General features: G+C 43.1%; 1 protein-coding gene across 1 annotated transcript in view; it reads left to right on the plus strand.

Moving 5' to 3' along the window:
* camkmt (calmodulin-lysine N-methyltransferase) overlaps nt 1–6,873 on the plus strand; it is a 62,790-nt gene extending 55,917 nt beyond the window's left edge. The window contains exons 10-12 of the mRNA XM_068741699.1: nt 521–584; nt 2,139–2,270; nt 6,775–6,873. Of these exons, the coding sequence (XP_068597800.1) occupies nt 521–584; nt 2,139–2,270; nt 6,775–6,873 (295 nt within the window). The remainder of the gene's footprint in view (nt 1–520; nt 585–2,138; nt 2,271–6,774) is intronic.
* Nucleotides 6,874–15,982: the final 9,109 nt, after the last annotated feature.

A 15,982-nucleotide genomic window follows, 5' to 3' on the forward strand; every position in this document is an offset into this window, starting at 1 on the left:
GTAACCTCTCCATCTTTTTTCACGTGGCATAAGAGCAACATTTGTTGTTTGTTCCAACCGTTAGTTTGTAGGATTAAAAGGCCTAAATTTCAAAAAGTGAATCACTACAAGTTCTACTTCAGACATTTTCTGATACCATCTTTTAACAAATCCATGTACAATTGTCAGCAGTGACACACTGTGTGTTCTGTATTGTTTCATTATGGGATAGTTCTTCTTCCTGTCTGAAAACTTTTCACAGTGTGCTTCATCAATGCTGATCACAACGTGAGTCACTATTCCAGTGCTTCAATCTTCAAGCACAGTGTGGAAATACCCGCAGATTACAGCAATAACTATCACCTGAGTGAATATACTGTATTACATTTTAAATGTGTTATAGTTACATTAGTGTTTAAGCTGCAATAGAGACAAATATTCTTTCTGTTGTTGGATGTATTGGTGAACAAAAGAAAATGCTGCTTTATCTGGAGCTGCTATCATAAGAGTGCATTCTAACCTGACTCTCCCTCCCTCTCAGTTTGTTTCTCGACCAGTACAGAACCTGCCTGGTTGATGCTATAAGGAGATTACTACAACCCAAAGTAAGTGTGTGTGTGTGTGTGTGAGACTCTGGGTGCCTGATATATCTCTTCCTCTAAATGAACACCCACTCCTCTCAATCAGAATTAGCCCCTACCAGAAGCCTGTGTATAGTCTGACTGGATTCATATCATGTAATGCTTTAATGCTTATTATGAATGACTTGAATGCGTTGCTCTGATCTCACTCTCTCTTGCCTTCTCTTAATCATAAATCCGAGCCAACTTCTCTATTTTGGCCTCTTGATAAGACCCCACACTGTGACAACGAAAGCAAATGTGGGAGGGGGGGCATAGAGCAAAAGGCTGGAAGAGATAGGGTTGAGGTTTTTATTCATCTGAGCGAAGAGGGATGCATTTTGAGTACAAAGGCCAGGCTGCTATAGGGAATATCTGTTTGTGAAAAAGAAGGTGCTAAAGTGAGGCAGATAGGGATAAAAAGACAAGAGAGAACGGGGGAAGGGATGAGAGAGGCAAGAGATGGAAGGAAAATAGAAGGGAAAGGAATGGCAATGATGAGGGTACTGAAAGGACGGGCAAGGAGGAGAGATGGAGATGAATGCAGATGAACAGGGAGGAAAATTTTGATAAGAGAACTTGGGGAATATTTTCATTTGGAATGCCAAAAACAATCAGCACCGAGCCACTAAAAAGGTGGCATTACACAAAGTACAATGAACAACCAATATATAAAGATGAATGTGGCAATACATCAGAAATAAGCTTTCATAAAATCCATTTTATTTATTACCTTTGTTAAAATGGCATCAATAATGACAAAGACAAAGGGATTATTTTATTAATACTAGTCTGTTACTGTTTCCTCGGCTGACATCTCGGTCAGAAATACATCGTGAGCCTGCGTCACAGTTGCAGCCGAATGCAGAAGCCGCTGTGGACGAATGACAGACTTGACATCTGGCCATTGTTGTACATCTGTGTGTTAAATCTCTCTTCATGTCTCACTTTAATCCAGTGGAGATAATTCAGGGGCTAATATGATTTGAGTGTTGGCCATCAGACTCTCGCTGCCACAACAAGCTTTTCAAATATTTAATCATTTGCTAAGCTGATTAACCAATCAACAAAGCAATTAATTCTTCCAGCTAATGGCACTAATTTGTTGTTTCTGATAAAGGTGGTCCATCCGGTGAGCCGGACCCCCTTAATCAGCTGATTAGTGCTTTTTGCTACTGGATTTACAGATGAAAAATCGTCTTTCCAATGAACTGATCCTGCTGTTTTCACCGCCTCCGCGATGGCCCAGCCTGTTTTGTTGCGCCGTGTGCATTGTTTGTTTGTGCGTAATCACTGGATGCGTGAGCTGCTTTTAATTAAAATGAAAATAACGTGATCGATGTGATATAAAGCTGAAAGATTTCCAAGAAAATTTGAACCTGGTTTATTTTCCTCACACAGACACACACAGACCGACACACACGGCACAGTTACAGCACAAGTAGTGATAACAGTAAAGCGTAAACGTACTTGTCGAGCCAAGATGTGAATAAACAAGTCACCATGAAACTCCATATCTCTCTTGTGTTTCCCTCTCAGGGCATGGCGATGGTTTTTGCGCCGCTGCGTGGTGAAACTCTGAGACTGTTCTGTCAGCTGGCCCAGCAGACCGGACTCAACGTCTCGCAGCACCAGCAGTACGACGCTCAGGTCATGGATGTTCACTCAAAAGTAAGAGGCATGACCTAAATAATCCCTCAGTGTTTTAGCAAACACAGGAAAAAGAGTTCAGAGTTCTTTCTCATCAACCTGCAGCAGTGATGCAACTACACTAATAACGTAATAGCACCAGTGCACATCACCTGCTTCTGAGCCGAAACCTCAGATTTGTTTCAGCTTAGCTTTTACAGCAAACCGTAAGAGTGTTGCGTTCAAATGAAAACCTGCTTCAAACGGTCCAGTTGTTTACTCCGAAACGCGCTGCAGCGAGTCTGTTGCTGCTTAATAAGGAAACCAACAGCGCTGTACGCTCAGCTTTGATAAGGCAGAGCGGATTAGCCAGCGCTGTGATGTTTAGAGACACTTTGTGAGACACACCGGAGCTGAAACACCTTCATTGAAGCCAGACACGGCGAGTCGAGGAAAGAAAAAGGGGGGCAGGGGAAGCGTATGAGTAGGCAGTGTTTAAAGAAGTGGTGTCCAGCTGTCAACTCCATTACACACACCGTCGCTAAAGAGCAGGACAGCAAGGAGGAGGCTAACAGTGCACATGCATTCGCTTGCACAGGTAGGACAATTGAACAAAATAGCTCTTAAAGACTGTTAAAGTGGTCTGAGCCTCAGTAAAGGAAATGTCACTCCTTTCCCCGACTGTTTCCCCCCCCCCCCACACTCAATTTAGCATAAAGTCAATCACAGGCTATGTCTAAGTGACTCTGGACCCTTTCACATGTCAGGTGAGCCGATATTTACAGAGGAGGGGTGGGCTTCAGGCGGGTTTTAAGCCGGTTAGCAGTAAATAGTTGCAATCCACATTTGGCCTCCGTGCCATGGTGCAGTCGGGTCGGCGTCCGCTGTTCCCATGCAGCCCCGTACGAGCAAAGATGCACTCCAGCAAATGAAAACTTTGCATCGTCTGTTAACAGTTTATGCAAAACCTACTACCTAAAAAGTTATATTAATATGCAACTAATTTGAATTAGCGAGACTGAAATCCTGATATCTGGTGCCAACATGTGTGCTTTGTTCCCTCGCTCATCCACGCTAACCTCCCCTGCTTATTGTAACCTCTGCTCAGGGAAGGAATGTGACATTTCCTGCACTACAAAGAATATCGCCACTGAAAGAAATGCAGGCAATAATCACATTTCCTTGAGTTTCGCAAATTAATTTTGAAGGATGTGAAAGTATTCTTTTTCTGCGTTTTATCTTGGTGCTCCCAATAAAATGGGGAGCAAGTAGAGAGACACTTCAAAAATATGGGCGATAATAGGAGAATATAAAGAGATCGCCCTCCTGAATGGACTCATTTTTCAAATAAGCAAACACTTACATTCAATTAGCATTTTGAATTCATGAGGCTTGACTTCAGATAGAATATATTCACGGTTGGTGGTTTTGGCCTCAAGTGTAGTAGAACAAGTGTGGAGCAAAGGAATGGAAAAAAAAAGCTGAAGTTAAGAAGATGGAAAGAAAGACACAGATTTACTGGAATTCAAAAGAAACACAACTTGGATTGAAAAAGGAGTAGGAGATGTATTTGAGCTTCAAGGCCACGTAATACAGTCATTGAATAACACAAATGGTTCAGCACCTCAGCTGCTTGGAGGATTGCTCTGACTGCCACCAATTTAGCGATGAGAGTCGCCCGGCAACAGAAAGTACAGAAATAAAAAATAAAAATTCACTCTGAAGCACTTCTTTCCCCTCTTTTCCAGTTGGCTTGGCCTTGAAATGCACACTTCTATCGCACGCACACACACATACACATGCACATGCACACACACACACACACACACACACACACGCGCACACACACACAGTGGGGTCAGGTGCTGAGTGTGAATATAAGGACAAGCTGAAGTGCCCCCCTCACATCTGAAGGTGATTAAGTCTCCTCTGCTTATCTTCTGATGAACACTCTGAACACCCTGTGTGTGTGTGAGTGTGTGTGTGTGTGTGTATGTTTGTGCCTGACTGACCATTACACACATACACACACACACACAGAGCTATGAAACCAGCTATATCACAATCCCGCTCAGACCAGATATCACTCAGACAGACTGTTGGCCAGACATTACACACAAACACACACCATATGATGATATCAAAGCAAAACATACACTACCACTGTGCAGACACACACACACACACACACACACACACTTACATCTCAATGAGCAGCTGCTCCTCATTTGCACTACAAATTGGCATTCTTCATCCATATTTACTTTCAGTCGGTTTTCAGAACAGAAGGAAATGTTTGTACCTGCATCGATGTTTTGTTTACTGTGGCTCAAAACAGTAAACAAGGACCTCCATGTAAAACTGATTGGGAGGAGAAACCGAAAAGACTACAATATGAGTCATAAGTTGTATTTCAGAATATTTCAGTTGTTAAAATGTCATCAGCTTCTGCAGTAGACATTTTTATTTCCTAGCAAATTGTTCAAATTCTCCATAAATCTGTCGGCTCCGTCAGTAAATTTGTGTTTCTTTTTTCATAGGAAGATTCTAAACATTTATTCAGTTTGTAAATCTTTTTTTTTTTTTTTATGATATATTTGCTCAAAATGATGCAATAAGTGGCTCAAAGCTGTTTGAGGCCCTGAATGAAGAAAAATAGAACGGTGAGGAGGATAGTTATTTGAACAAAGTTGAAATAAACCAAACTTCCCATATTCTTACTCTAAACTCCAATATTGCTATACATGATGTGTATATGTTGCCATCGTCAGTATAGCAGCTCTGTAACGTATGTGATGCTATGACTGCAAGCCATGCAACACATAATAAGGAATGACCTCACAGGAGCAGCACACTCCAGTCGCTCCACACACAGCAGCACAACGGCGCCACAAAGTTGTTTTAGTCTCCACACGGGTCATTTAGGCTGGGTTGACCTCTTTCATCAAGCTTCTCAGGTGGACACAGATGCTATTAAACAAGCGTACCCTCTGTAGCTCGATTTGTCATGTCGGATTTGAACGTGTTTGAAATGTGCTTTGTTTTGTTTGTGTCAGGGTGGAACAGAGAGCAGCCATTTTTATTTTATTTTAGCATTTTACTACCCACAATCTGTAGACCCGCAGCTCACCACTCTGCAGCTTTTCCAAACAAAAACACACTTCCGCCCTCTGACACAAACACGCTCGAGGGACTGCATACGGCAGGCAGGCCCGATGTGCACTGATTGTGCGTCTGAAAGCTGTGTGTGTGTGTGTGTGTGTATAAGACGTTAGCTGCGACGGGCAGACAGGGTTAGCGCGTTATCCTCTTATCCCCACTGTTGTGGAATAGAGAGGCAAGCAGCTGGAGGGACTGCAAGTACCCTGATAATGCCAGCGCTATTTTCTAACCCGCCATCTTAATCTTGTTACTCAAATGGTTGTGAAGAGAGAGTCATGAATTTTAATTTCTCACACATGCGAGAGAGTGTGTGCGCATACGTGTAGCTCTCCTGTCTCTTTCACATGCATAAATAGTATCCCCACTGTGTCATGCACTCACGCTCGCCTCCCGGCCTCCCCCTTTCTGTCCCCTTACTTTTTTCCTCCCCTCCCTCAGCTGCTGGGTTGCCCCCTCCCTTTGACATATCTTCACCCTTCTCCCTCTCCATCCATCTGCCCCCCACTATCTTCCCATTTCCTACATCACGACCCATTTCTCTATTTATTCAAGCCTGTCCGTCGATCCCTTCTTCTCCTCGTCTCTCCATCCACCCTGTCCCTCATTCTCTCTTTCCTAATCCCGCAGAGGGAGCTTCCTCGTCTCTCTTTTTCCACCTTGTTCAGTTTCTCTCTGGTCTTCACGAGCAGACCAATAACGAGGGACAAAAGGAGGCAGGGAAATAGTGTGGCACACTGAACCCACGACAGAGAGGCAGACTGTAGCTGGGACAAAAGTGGTAATAAAAAATGACTTGGTAAGAGACAAAAAAAAAAGAGAGAAAATATTGTGGGGTGGCAGGATCGGGGGGGGGGTCGGTTTGAGAGCCGACTTAGCCAGCCACCCATGAAGCTGATTAGGCAGCCTGCGATCAGGAGGAACAGCTTTGCTTGTTAAACTTTTCACCTCTGCAAGCTCTTAGCCCTAACCTTCCTGTAAAGGCCCCCTCCCTCCCACTCCGCCCCTCCTACCCCCCCGTCCACCCATCTACCGCTTCCTTGCTCCTTCCGGCTGGTTGGATTTGAATGTCAATGCTGGCAGTGGTCCCCATAGCAGGTATAATACAGGGGCCAGGCAGCTGCCCCACCACACCCAAACGCCCCCTGGGGTGTCTGCCTTTCTGCCCCCTCTCTTTCCTCCTCTCTCTCTCTCTCGCTCTCTGGGGTCACGGGCTCAGCAATAGGCCAGTGCTTGATGGGATGGTCACAAGAAGTTAACACGCATGTAGGAAACTTGGAAGGAAGCGACAAAAGTCAGAATAAACAAAGAGGAATGCTGAATGAGGAGAAGATGGTGTCGAAGACGCTGTCCCTGTTTCTCACGCTGCTATGTTCTGTACTTCCAGATGCTGAGACGGGGGAAAGAGGCGTATGATGAGAACATTCACTACCCTCTCCTCATCACCCTCACCAAAGGACCTCAACCTGTCAGCTGCACCTGGTAATCCAAAACGCAAGAATCATGTGACCCGCAAGTGAGGAAGAAGTGCGCTGATAGCAGAATTAGAATATCTTAAGGTAGAAACTGACTCTGAGGTTACGCTCTTTTTTATATATTTTCATTTGCTGCTGAGAGGATTTATTTCAGTATCAGTAAGCGTGTCGCTTCGGACGGTGTTTGCAGATGCATGCGTTGTAGTTGGAATCGTTGCTGGGGGTTTCCAGGGCGGCGGAGAAACAGTCGCTGCTTCTGGAGTGAAAGAAAAAGAGGCTGAAATATTTTATTTGAACAATTTGTCATCAGTTTCCAAAACACCGGTAACTGATCCCTCTCCTCCGTTTACCTAATGCTTAATGACGGCTTTAATCAGCTGGCCGAGCCTTCGCTTTTAGCAGGGAACCAGCCGGCCTATTTTACCTGTTCGTTGTTCATCACCTGTACCTGCACTAGTGGATCTGTCAGATTACATGGAAGTCGACAGCCAGTCCTACTGCAGGTCACCCTCATGCAGTCTTTCATTGAACAATCAGTGTTAACCTTTGACACTGTGGTTCGGGGGGCCTGGTTGCTGCAGACTGTGGAGCAGCTCGGTTACAAGTGTGCTTTCTTTATATCTCGTCGTCCCTGTTTCCCCACCTTTAATGTCCTCTAATGCAGCTCATTCTTCCCAGCCAGAGGTCAGCGCTACTAACTCCTTTTGTGTAAAATGCCAAAAGAAACGTATACAACTGTGCTCTATGGTGACTACTGTCATGAACTCTGCAGGTTGCAATGGCAGCATAGGGTTTCAAACAGGTTTGGTGACAGAGGAAAGTACAGGAAAGTACAGCAGCATAGTATCCGATAGTCCACAAACGAGCTGCAAGCAATCTGCTTTGCTAGAAACCGGATGCAGCTGCATCCAGTAAACATTCAATGTGATTTAAAGCATGCCTTCTCACATTTTGATCATGCTACTTTATTTTCTGTGGGTATGTTTCCTATCGGCGCTATTAATAGGTCTTTACTCGTGCGTTCAGCTGTTTCCTGTGGTATTAAAGAAACACCAAGTGTTGGTCACTGCGGTGTTTCCGTATTTCACTGTGATTTGTATTTGTATACAGCAGCTAAGAATCTATGCAGTATCTCTCAGTGGCTGCTTTTTGTATTCCACATATCGAGACACCCGCATTGCAAAGGTTTAGAGACGTATCTTATCACATTTCTGTGAGTGATATGGTTTGCTGTAAAACATTTTCCTCACTGTGACTTTATACGGTGCATTGATCACCATCTTGCGTGACATCACCAGGCTAACAGTGATGTTATAAAAAAAAAAAAAAACAGTTTACAACATCACTGCCTCACTGCAGAGCAAAAAAAAAATCACCTGGTGCCCCTCGTTCAGCTGTGATGTAATGATTTTTGCATGTGATGCCGTTCGCCGTTGTGATATCAGTGCTGTGTTCCTCTTCTCACTGTGACATCAAGGCCCAATCCCAATTCCACTTTTTTTTTTAACCCCATCCCTCATTTTCAAGTGCCGCTCAAAAGTTGAAGTCATTAAAATATTCAGTTACGTTCTGGTTGCGATGATTATCACAGGCATTTGCAAATGAATCCAACAGTCAGGTCACTCCCTCCCCACAGCAGGTTGGTAGAATAGTTTGGTAGGCTTGTTTAGATGTCAATCAAAAATATGAACATATTATAGTTCTATAGAAGAATGTTTCTGCTGCCATTATCAACTATCATCAGGTGGAGAGGATAGGGGGAGACAAAATGCATGTTGTTCAAAACTTCATGAGATTGGCGTGGGTGCAATCATGTACAACAGTCCAATTAAAAATTGTCTTTGCATCGACATAAATCAGATATTGCTATGAATTTGTAAAATTTTTTCCTGGTTATTTGTGAAGACGTGTAACATTTCTAACGAGATTTTCCAGAATGATTGCCATCTTTCTTTTACTCCACTGCTGTTTGCAAAGTTTTCTGGGATTTTCTAGCCACTATACCTTCTTCCCCTCCAATTTGAGTCTGCATCAGAGAATTATATATTCGACATGGAGGGGGAAGAGACAAGGACTAGGTCTAAGGGGGAGAATTGGGATTTGGCCCATGTCATCGCTCATAGCCAGTGTTATTCAGAGATGGTCATGTGCTCTATTATTTTCTGTTTGGACCTTCTCTCCATGCCGTTGGTGTCTAAATTTATTGATATTGATTAACTGTGGTATAAAAAAAACATAATATATACATTGATCTTTTATATATTTACAGACTCTCATGTCATCCTATTGTGAAGTTTTTTGACTACATAAATTTCTTAGTAAACTGTTGACATTAAGACAATCGTATTCCATTTTAACCACCAAAAACAAAAGTTCAGGAGAATCCTCATTCCTCTCAGAAATACTGATGCACACTTTACATCATGATCAGTTGTGTAGCCTTAAGCTCAAGGGGGTTAGTGTACCTTTTGGTCATTCGATTTTATTTTCAGAAGTGGTTATTAGAAAAAAAAACATTGATCTGTATAACACAGTAGTTTCGTACATTGCAGAAATCAAAACTTCTGTTTCATATTTTCAGGTATTTTTCAGAAAAAACTCTAACTCAAAGGAGGAAATTAATTTAGTGTGCGTGCATCTAGTTTATTTCTGACGCCTGTGACCCTTTCGCTGTTTATTTCATCTGTCAAATATGATGCAACTGCAGCCTCATTACATCACTGTGACGGAACAGAAGCTCCGTCTTCCTATTAAGCATCCTTTAACTTTGATCCAAGAGACAAAAGAAGAAGTTTTTAGTCGGTGTATCAGCTTCATTTCAATCATATATGAACTTTTAAATGTGCTCTGCTTCCAGCAGTCTTAGGATTTTGGACTGACCAAACGCTAAGAAACAAATAACATCATTTTTGACACCATTTCCAAAAGGAAAATTGAATGATCAACAGATTCAATCACTCGTTCATATCTGATAGAATAGATTCACAGCGCTTGACACAGAAATATAAAACACAATGAGTGTGGGCATGGCCTTATGAAGAGAGTTTATCAAATGTTAAAATGAGGTGAGTGTTACACTCTCCAATCTGAGTGTGGTTGATTTGAGTGAATAAAATTAAAAGTCTTTTCAAGAAATTTGGGAGTGTGTGTCTTAATTTGAAGTTGTGTATTTTCAGTTAAATGAAACATTGCTAAGATCAATTATGTTATCCAAAATAAATATTGTTGTTTTTCCACCACACTGCGGCTCTGTGATGATTTCTGTATTTCCCCCAATAAGTGATTGTTATTAAGTGATTGAAATAACTGTTCGTTAAAAAAAAAATCTGTTGCATTTTTGTATTTTTCTTTATCCAGCTTTTTTAAGTCCACAGATGTGCTCAAGTTTGCTTTAGGCCATCAGCGGTGGCCTGGGCTTCAAACACAAAGGCCTCCTGCAGGCTAAGTTGGTGCCAGACAGGGTAACTCACACAGACACACACTCACAAACACCCACATGTCAAGCCCGGTCCGCAGACCACCCCTCCACAGGAAAAAGAGAGGGGGATGGCGGTGGGGCAGTGCATAGCAGCTAATCCGGAAGGTTTAGTCTTCTGTGTATCAATCAGAAGGAGGGAGGGACGTTCAGAAAGGGAGGGACCAGCGAGGCCTCCTCTGTCTTTTGATATTTAAAACGGCCCGTTCTCTCCTCCAGAAAACTCCCCTCCACGGATGGAGAAGAGATAGAAAAGCCTGCAGACAGTCCAAGAGAGAAGGAGAGAAAAAGGCTGAAAAAGACAAGAAAGCAGAGAAGTAGGAGAGAGAGAGAAATAAAGATGCACTGAATGGTGAGAAGGAGGTGGAGGTAGCTCGAAACAGCAGGAAATGCTTTGGCCATGAAAGAAAAGACAAGCTGACTGACAAGAAACCAAGATTGACTGGCCAAGTGAGTGATTGAACGGAGAAAAAGAGCGAGACAGAGTGCTCCCGGCTCGACACAAGGGCCCTATTAACTTGACCACTTGCCCTTTGCACACAAAGGCAGGGCCGCCCCACTGCACCTCCCACCCAATTATCCACGATTAGGCTCAGTGCACAGTGCCAAGATGGAGAGGGGAGGAAAAGAGGAGAGAGGCGAGTACAGGGAGGATGGAGGGAAGAAGGGAAAGAGCAAGGACTGGAATTAAGTGGCGGGTGGATGATTAAGGATGACTAAATTGCTTTTAACATGTAAGGATGACAACAATTAGCATTCTCCATGCAGATATGCATTCTGTGGGCGGCGCACAGCTTCCACGTAAACCGGATGTGTAGTCTTAATTTGTGTGTGCTATCCCACAGATATTAAATGTTTTTCCAAAAACACACTGTGTCCAGTGCAGGAGACGAACTCCACCCGGCTGTCTGACCTGCACACTTCCCACTCCTGCGCCACCACTGAGCTGCAATGAGCCTTATGTTTCGACGCGCGAGCCCTCGGTGTGGGAATCGTCGATTTGTTTACGTGTCCCCTTTTCTATTTTGCACCACCAGCACTTTATCCATCGCCCGAAATCTCACAAAACCTTTCAGGCCTTTTCCTCACTCTTCCCCTCCTCAAGGAAAATTCAGCCGGGCTTTTTGAATGATCCACTCATTATCGGTAGTAGAGTCACTTTGGATATTCAGCTCTGTCTGGTTGCCTTGCTGCTTCATCCTGCCCTTTATCTCTCTTTGCTTGTAAGGGGATTTCTTTCTTTTTTTTTGCTTGCCCCCCATCCACCCACACCCCCGCTCACACTTCTCCCTCTAGAATGTTTTTTTGATCCGTTTGTGCTCATGAAGTGGAATCCAGCAAAGTCCCTGAGAGCATATTTTCTTTTTGTCCCCCTTTTATTTAAAAAAAAGCCATCATGTATGACTTGACGTGGCAGAGCTGGAGCAACCCCCCCCCCCATCTCCCCGTATGCGTAGACAAACACACACTACATTCAATATCCTCCTTCGCTAAAGACACCTGATGCTGGCCTTGATGACAATAATGTTTTCCATTAAAGGAGAAAGAATTGGGAAATATGTGGAGATGGAATTCTGCGGTATTAACGCAGCCATGTGGATCAGGCTTGAATAGGAAACCGTCTTTACCGAGTCAGAAATGTGTTTGTTATTCTTTACCTTTTAAAAAGTGCTTTTGCTGCCTTTAACAGATGGAAATATACAAAATACATAGGTCGGCTCCATCTGTTCCCTCGAAGGCTCGATAGGGTGCTTGTGTTTATCCCCATTTACCTGTTCACCCCCCCCCCCCCCATCTCTAATACCTATTAAAACTCTGGCGGAGGGCTGACATGAACCACTGTAGGAGCCTAACTGAATTCGCACCTGCCTCTGGGCATAAAAGCAGCTCCTTTCTGGGCTTTTGTCTGCCTCTGACTTTGTCCCTCAGTTAATCAGTGAGGCCATCAATCGGTCTGTGAAAAGCTCGTTCGTCAGTTCTCAACCAAGGCATTACATTTAATGATGCAGATAAACAGGCAGGAAATTCTGAAACCAGGCGAGAAGTTTTTGCCTTTTCATTGAATTTTTGTTCATTTGAAAATACAACAACCTTAACTAGTCTTTGCAAATAGCAATTTTTTTAATGGGAAAAAATTACAGCTGGTCTCCATTTAAGGACGACTTGGCTGTCTGAACTATTTCTGAAATATAAAAGTACGTGTTTAGTGACAAGGAATCGCTTTCACGACGAGCGGAATGCGCTAGCTGTGGAGTTGTGCGTAAGCACGTACATATGTACATTATAAATAGCCTATATGTATGCAAATATAATACTTTTTTTAACCACACAAAATTTTGGCCAACTTGTCAATCATCGGGGGTTTAATTTAACGATGAAATTGTTTAGCGACGGGGTCTTCGGAACGTAACTTTATAATTATAATTGCTTACAAATCCACACACAGTCTGCCCCGTCGAGTTGTTAAATATCGCCTTCAAATATGTTTAAGACACTGCAGTGAACGCCAGTCTGCACGATCAATAACCTACTGGCCCTATAGCTTGCCTGCATTGACGTATAACTAGTTCCACGAGACTTCTGAACTTCTGAATTTACTTTCATGAGCAGCACCATCCTGTCTGTCTGCCAAACTCGCCATAGCTTCATTTGTGGTACCTAATCTTTGTCTGCCTCCTTACCTTTCACTGCATCTTGCCATCTATCCCGGTCCTTTTTGCCTGTGTGCCTCTGGTCACCAGGGCAACAGCTCTAACCTGTCAACCCATGTTCCCGTGGGCCAGGGGGCCATTAGGGGCCAGTCAACAAGCCTCTCTTTCCTGCCTCAAGTATTGCTGGCAGGAAAGAGAGAGTCCTCGTCTCTGCTTTGAAGGTCAACAAGGCCGCGGCCCACCACTCTGTCAGTAACTCTTGCCCCCCCCCCACTCTGAGTCCATCACTGCGAAATACAGCTTTAACATGAAGGTCACATTCAATCACCCCACAGCGTGACCACTGTTCATATCCTGGATATGACGGTGAGTTAGCGCTGCACTTACCCATCCAGTCACAGGCTTCCAAATATGACATTACCTGTATTTATGTCATGAAGTAACTTGAATAATTACACCCTAATGCAAAAATAAGTCAGTCCTGATAGCTGGAAGTTAAGTTGCAGTAATATTCAGACCATAATTATACATTTGCTTTCTGGTTACCACATATATCAGATGAATACCATACATGCCATGAAAGAGCTTAGAACCATTGTAATAAACCGTGGACATCCATTTTCAACACTTTTATTTAATTGTCTTTTTGTTCACTGTGTGTGGGAGGAGGGAGGTTTGTCTGACATTGAATTGAGCAGATCTGAATGAAATTCTTCTACGTCTGCTCACGGGGTGGCGTGCACCTGTTCCAAACAATTTTGTGGCTTTTCTATTTGAGGGAGGTAAATACTCCATCAGCCACTTGTCTGCCTCCTTAGGGGGGAATGTACATAGATTATGTCCACACTAATCCTTCTGCAACAAAAAAAAGGCATTTTGCTTCAATACGGTAGTTGGGTAAGGGTTTCAACAGATACACTCACCCTTACCAACACACCCTTACACATACACACAGATTTCCCTTCCATATGTGCACAAGGACATTGGTGCAATTAACCTTTAGCTGATTCAATCCAAGTACTCTGTTTGATTGAATAGAGCTTGAGTGTTCCCTAAGCCGTAACCACAACCTCATGAGTGAGTGAGAGTGATTGAGTGTGTGTGTGTATGTGTGTGTTAAGATTTTCTTAAATTCTGAATGTTGACTTTTAGATAATTAAGACAGGAGACAGTGACCGATTCTAACTAGGCCAGCCAGGACAGGGATTGAAGTCTGGTCCTAATGCAGGACAACATTTTTTAATTCAAGGTTACCCTTGACATTGGGTTAGGTTGTTCACACAGAAGTCAATACAATGTTCTAAGGTACCTGTGCAAACCTGCGTGTGTGTGTGTGTGTGTGTGTGTGTGTGTGTGTGTGCGTGCGTGATCCCCTGACTTCCCATTAGTGCAGCCACTTCTCCAGCCAGGGTTGAGACTCGGAGCTTGAGTGCTATTGCTGGGTTTATCCTGCAGAATGAGCCTCTTCTGCTTCAGCTCTAGCCTGTGGCCCTGGCAGCCTGTCATCTGTCGAGAGTCTACTAGCCTTGAGTTCTCTTTTTGTTGCTGGCAGGACACATGAGAACTAGCTTACTGTTGCCCTGCTTACAGTACATCCCCACTTTGTAAGTCTTTCATCAACGTCATTGTTGGCTTTTCAGCAGCGTTTCTTTGTCTGTTTGCAGGATTTCACAAAAACCACTTGATGGATTTTTATGAAGCCGGGTTGGATAGTTGGCTATATGATAAAAAATAACTCATTCACTCCATTTAAAATCTTAAGATGGGCCTTTATTCAGTATTTTTGTCTAGTATGTCATTAACTACCTGGTTGATTTAAAATAAACTGTGTAAAATTTAGCATAAAATTAATTTTCACTTGATCCAGAGAGAGTGGTTGAGTCAGGAACTTTCTACCTGTTTGTAAAATTGTACCATAAAAATGGGTGGAAGTTAAATGAGCAGCTATTGAACTAATAATGATACGATTGTGAGTCCAGATTCTGGGTCCATATATTTTTGAAAAGCCTCCATTATTAGTAAATGGGAAAATTGTTCTTGGATCTTTATACATCGACCATGAAAAGTATAAGTGAATCGGAGTTGATGTGTATTGTGAACTGATTTTACATAAATTCTCAACATTTATGTATGCATACATGTAGTAGTTTTTGCATGTAACGACACCCTAGTAGTGCATATAGCACCATTCCTCTCTGCACCACAGCCTCATGTTATAATGTCTCCCTCGCTTAGATTCATGCGGCGTGCTGTTGTGCGCTGCTAACTCACACAGCTCTATTAATTAGCTGTTTGATGTTGTTAATTGGTCTCCCACTGCTGCACTAATTGATAACGCCATTGCCATTGACAACAGGAAACACAAAAACAGAGGAGTCTCTTGCCGACAACCTATTCAAGCGCCAGACAGTGAGAGTGGGTTGGATGAAAAGCAGGAGGAAGTGAAAGATGAGAGTAAGCAGCGAAATCCTTGGGAGGCGAGAAACGCGAGACTAAAAGCGATGAGACGAGGGCGTGAAGAAGGGCCAAGAAGTTACGGATCCTCCATGTTTCGCAATGCAATTTCCAAGTTATTCTACATATTGATTACTGTTTTGGTATTCGCGGATCGTGTCTAACTCTCACAAACAACAGTCTGCGTTTGCAGGTTTCCATTTAATGAAAATGTAAATGCAATCTCATGTGTCAACACTTGGTAATGGCAATATCATCTTTCAATTGCCTGTGATCTGCATAGCTCCCACCTCTCACTGCTCTAATGGCACTGTTCAGCTATTCATTGAAATATCTGCCCTCATATATAGTGTGTGTTTTTACCTGTCAGACTACCTGTCACCTGGAATGCCTACGCTGAGCATCAGAAGGCAAGTCCGTGCCGCACCAGCCAGTGAATCCTCACACGTTCAGGTCTGGATTTTATTAATTAAAACCTAAAAGTGAGAAGAGCTGTTTGATTGATCGAAGCTTTTCTTTTAAATACAAGATTGCAAAAAA

The sequence above is a fragment of the Brachionichthys hirsutus genome, chromosome 7, assembly GCF_040956055.1.
Source record: "Brachionichthys hirsutus isolate HB-005 chromosome 7, CSIRO-AGI_Bhir_v1, whole genome shotgun sequence".
NCBI lineage: Eukaryota > Metazoa > Chordata > Actinopteri > Lophiiformes > Brachionichthyidae > Brachionichthys > Brachionichthys hirsutus.